General features: G+C 43.2%; 1 protein-coding gene across 1 annotated transcript; it reads left to right on the top strand.

Moving 5' to 3' along the window:
• Positions 1 to 493: 493 nt before the first annotated feature.
• JUN (Jun proto-oncogene, AP-1 transcription factor subunit) lies at positions 494 to 3,036 on the top strand. Its single transcript, XM_053249389.1, has one exon. The coding sequence runs from the start codon at positions 1,484 to 1,486 to the stop codon at positions 2,426 to 2,428; it is 945 nt and encodes a 314-aa protein (XP_053105364.1). The 5' UTR covers positions 494 to 1,483; the 3' UTR covers positions 2,429 to 3,036.
• Positions 3,037 to 5,062: the final 2,026 nt, after the last annotated feature.

Genomic DNA, 5,062 nt, shown 5'->3' with positions numbered 1-5,062 from the left:
AAATCTTCTGAAATTAGGTGGCATCATGCAGGATCAAGCAGCCACGTCCCTCTTCCTCCCCCCCCCCCCCGAAAAAGTAATCTTTTTTCTCCCTCTACCACACCACACATGCATGAAGTGTCCCCGTTGGAGTTCCAAGCTGCTATCCCGCTCCATTCATTGCTTGGTATCTTCCCATGTGGGACACCTCCCCCTCTTCCCAACCCAGCCCATCCAACCCCACCAGAGCTCTTAAGCGGGTAACCAGATATTCAAAAACAATACGTCAGCCCACAATGCCCTGCACGGAGCCCAGGCATTACCTCATCCCACAATGCCCCGCGAAAAAAGGGGCTGAGAAGTTTCTAGGGGTGGGGTGGCCATGGAGATGGACTGCTTTGCAACAGGCTGGGCCAACAACCTCCTCCTCCTGAGATGCGGCTGCAACCAATGGGAAGGCCCGGGGGTGACATCATGGGCTATTTTTAGTGGGTTACTGCTCTCTGATAAGTGTTGGGCTCCACGCTGGGAAAGAGCTCAGAGTCGGATTGAGTGTGCGGTGGAGGCTTAAAGCTACAGCGCTCCGAGCAAGCCAAGCGAACGGCTATAGAACCCTCAGCCAGGCCGCTTGTTTCAGCTTTAGAGGCAAACAGAGCGCAAAGTCAGCTGAGTTGCCTGAGAATATTGTTGCTCCAAGGAAGAGGGACCGGCCACTTTTCGTAACAAAGTGACTTTGTGGCTGGCTCTGATCAGCTGCCCACTACGGGAACAGAGTGAACTTGCCAGATCCACCCCGCTGGAGCGACAAGTGCCTGGATCTCTTGATTCTTCTCCATCCCGAAGAGACTGAAGTTGTGGAGGTCCGGCACCCCTCTCCATAAGCAGAAAAGGGGGCAAGGAGTTTGGGTAACTTTTCTGAGCGCTCTTGACAACCTCTCCGGGGAAAGGAAGGCGAACAAGATTCAAACAAGTGTGTTTGAAACTCGCTAAGGCTCCGGCAACCCAGGACACTCCCACGAGGAGGAGAAAAAGGACTTTAAAAGTTACTGGACTTGCGAGCTGGACTTCATCCCTGCCTGGAGTGATATGGGGGAGCAATAAGGTGTGAGCGACGCTTATAAAGCACGCGAGTGACTTTGCAACTCCGGAATTCTTTGGCTGAGAGAGTCCCGCGCTTCAAAAAGAACTTAACTTTTTGGAACTGATGCTCATACAAAGCCGCCTTAGCTGAAAAAGTCACTGATTGATCAACCAAGTCTTCCTTAACGAGTGAAGAAGGGAACACGGGAAGAGCGAAGCCAATGCCTGGTGGCAAAAAAGTAAGACTTTAATTGATCACTCTTCTGTTTTCCAAAGGACTTTTTCATTGTTGAAAGTCTTTAAACAAATATTACAGCAATTGCAGCAGAAGGTGAACTCAGACGCTATAGGAGGTGACCAGTAGTAGCTTCCTTTCCTTGGTTTGTTTTTGACTGTAGAAGAACAAACTTGTGGACTGTATTCTATGACTGCAAAGATGGAACCTACATTTTATGATGATGCCATAAATGCTAGCTTTGTACAGCCAGAAAGTGGTACTTATGGATATAATAATCCCAAAGTTCTGAAGCAGAACATGACTCTCAATCTGGCTGACCCTTCCAGTAACCTCAAGCCCCACCTGAGGAACAAGAACGCCGATATCCTGACCTCCCCAGATGTGGGCCTCCTCAAGTTGGCATCTCCTGAACTGGAAAGGCTGATCATCCAGTCTGGCAATGGACTGATCACCACCACTCCAACCCCAACCCAATTCCTCTGCCCTAAGAATGTAACTGATGAGCAAGAAGGGTTTGCTGAAGGCTTTGTCAGGGCACTTGCAGAGCTGCACAATCAAAACACGATGCCCAGTGTTACTTCTGCTGCTCAACCTGTGAACACGGGCATGGCCCCTGTCTCATCTATGGCTGGAAACAATGGCTTCAACACCAACTTGCACAGTGAACCTCCAGTCTATGCCAACCTCAGCAATTTCAACCCCAATGCACTCAACACAGCACCTAACTACAACACAAACAACCTGGGCTATCCTCCACAGCATCATCTGAACCCCCAGATGCCAGTGCAGCATCCACGCCTTCAAGCTCTGAAAGAAGAGCCTCAGACTGTCCCAGAAATGCCTGGGGAGACTCCTCCCCTGTCCCCTATTGACATGGAATCCCAGGAGAGGATCAAGGCGGAGAGGAAGCGCATGCGAAACCGAATCGCAGCCTCCAAATGCCGGAAAAGGAAATTGGAACGGATTGCCAGGTTGGAAGAAAAAGTGAAAACTTTGAAAGCCCAGAACTCAGAACTGGCATCCACTGCCAACATGCTGCGAGAGCAGGTTGCACAGCTGAAGCAGAAGGTCATGAATCATGTCAACAGTGGGTGCCAGCTAATGCTCACACAGCAGTTGCAAACTTTTTGAAGAGACTGAAAAGTAACTGTGATGGGGAGAAATTAAGCAAAAGAGAGAGAGAGAGGTTGGGAGGTGGAATGCTCACTTGGGGGGCGGAAAGAAAAGGCTGAAAGGCATTGATTCCGGAGAGTGCTTTCCCCCCCAAAAGCATGTGTGGAGAGACTGGTGTGCCTTTTGGTTTGAAGTGGTGGCAAACCAGTCAGCAGTACAGCTCTACAAAGTGCTGTCCCTGCTTGGATGAGGCACGAGGGCTTTTTTTAACATTGACCAAGACCTGCATGGACCTAACATTCAATGATCATTCAGTATTAAAGGTTAAACTGCAGTAGACACTGTAGATTGCTTTCTCTAGTACTCCTTTTTAAAGAAAAGAAATGGGGAGGGCGTTTGAGGGAAGCTAGCAGAAGCTGAACTATACTTACTGCCTGCCTTCGAGTCAAGTTGTGTATGTACTTTTTTTTTAATTTTATGAAAGCTGATTAATGTCAATAAAACTACTTCATGACTTTGTAAGTTATTTTTATGTTCATTTGGGTTCTGCCCAGAATTGTTTGTAAATAAGATTTTTTTTTTTAGCACTCTTGAGTTTACCATTTGTAATAAAGTATATAATTTTCCCCTAATGGTTTTTGTTCAGAACAAAAAAAAAAAAGTAGAAGGGGTTGGTTTTATTTAAGAAAACATCAGAAATGCATCACCCACTTCTTGAGTAGTACCAAGTCAGGCATATACAGAACCCACTTGTGGTAAGTTGTTAAATTCTGTTAACTAGTGCTATGAAGGAGTGCAGAACTATCATTTCCAGAGAGAGAGAGAGTCGTGATGTTCTGTTACAGCAAACATACAAAACAAAGCTCTTGGGGCATCTTTAAGGCCTATGCCACAATAAATCCATTGCTGTAAGATGCTACAATACTTTTTGTGTGTGTGCCTCATAATTGGAACACAAGAGGGACATATAAATGAACCTGTGTGTCAAGGGAAAAAGTCAGAGCTTCTGCATGTTCTGGTCAGTCTAACTTGTAACTTAGTATGGTCTACTAGAAGCTAGTGACATAATCTGAACAGAAGTTAACAAAAGTGGGGCTAGGGAGTATAGGAGTTTGTTTTATATGTACATCCCCTGTACAATGACGTCTCAGATATAAATTGACTATTTCCAAGCTGGGTGCTCCATATTTAAACAAATATTCTTAATAACTTATCGGAAGATAAGAAGAGTTTTCAAAAAGGGAACCTTCAAATGGAAGTCTGTTACCTTTATGTTTTTGTTAACTCTTAGATAAAAGACAGTCTGTTCATAAGTATTTATGACTATGCCAGTTGTCCAATAAAATCATTCTATTACTCTTGACAGATTCTAATTGCTTTCCCCTCTTTTGATGTTCTTGGTTTGCTGTTCCCCAACAGACAAAGTGGGGAAAAGTAACTTTAGCTCAGATAACATATTTTGAAAAATGGGATGTGAAATAAAGGCACTTGGGAAAGATGTACTAGGATTTGCTTATCTACTAATGCTCTTGCTACTCTCAACATTAGAAGAAAAAAATTTCAACCTATACTTGGATCTTAAAACATTTGTAAGTCCCACAAATACGACTTGCTTTCTTGTGAGTGTGTCTAGGATAAAGTTGCATTTCAATGCATACTTACTTAGGAGTAAGCTCTATTGAACTTGGGTTCAATAAGTTCACTGGGTGACACAAATAATAGACTGATCTTATCAGTTATGGGAAACACCACCAAGGACAATCCTGTGCATACTTGCCAGGGAGTAAGTCTGCTGAACTCAGTAGAACTCCACTTATAAACAAACATATTTAGGAACACACAGCATGTTTAATGGGTCACACCCTATTAAATATGCAAAGGGTTACAGCCTGATTCTAATACTTTTTTAGAGCCCCTTGGATTTCAATGGGGCATACTCCCAAGTACATCTGCATAGGACTACATCTTTAGGATTGTAACCTATAAGGGAATTATATGCACAATTACTTGAGAATAAGTCCCATTGAATTCAGGAGGGTTTTCTTTGAGTAAACATATTATAGGAAATTGTGCTGTAAGTATATATATTTAAAAGTGAGTACTGAGTAATTCTCAAGTTATTTTGAAATGTTAATACTTTTGCCATGAGAATGCTGGATTTTGTGTTTGTGTTTTTAAATCTAGGCTATAGCAGAAAATAAGCATGAGGCCATTAAAACAGAATTTTTGGGGTATAAAATAGCTCTTTTAATGAACTCTTGAAGGGAACTCTATTAAGTGAACTCTTCTAATATTTTGGACTTCTTAAAAAGGTACTTAGTAGTCACATGTACAGTTTGGTTGAGCAGAAGTCAGTGGACGTATACAACTATGTTAGATTTGCTACCTCTCTGCCCCTGCCACCTCAGGGCCAGCTTCAGCTAAATGCTGAAGTTGTTGATGTCTGTCATATAGCTGTTTCAGGGCACAGAAAGAACCAAAGGTGGCAACTCTAGTGTTAATCAGTAAGTGTTTATAAAGTGAGAGAATATTTTGCTAAAAATATAAAATGAGTTTCTTTTAAAACTGGTTTCCTCATTGAAGTATACCATAATCCACAAGGGAAACACACAGTGAAGCTAACGTGTTATTTGCAAGCAAGTTCTACAGGTA

The sequence above is a fragment of the Hemicordylus capensis genome, chromosome 4, assembly GCF_027244095.1.
Source record: "Hemicordylus capensis ecotype Gifberg chromosome 4, rHemCap1.1.pri, whole genome shotgun sequence".
NCBI classification, from domain to species: domain Eukaryota; kingdom Metazoa; phylum Chordata; class Lepidosauria; order Squamata; family Cordylidae; genus Hemicordylus; species Hemicordylus capensis.
The sequence above is the reverse complement of the archived record's forward strand: the minus strand, read 5'-3'. Positions and strand labels throughout refer to the sequence as shown.

Coding starts and splice junctions, on each gene's coding strand:
- JUN (XM_053249389.1), top strand. CDS start 1,484: ATGACTGCAAAGATGGAACCTACATTTTATGATGATGCCATAAATGCT.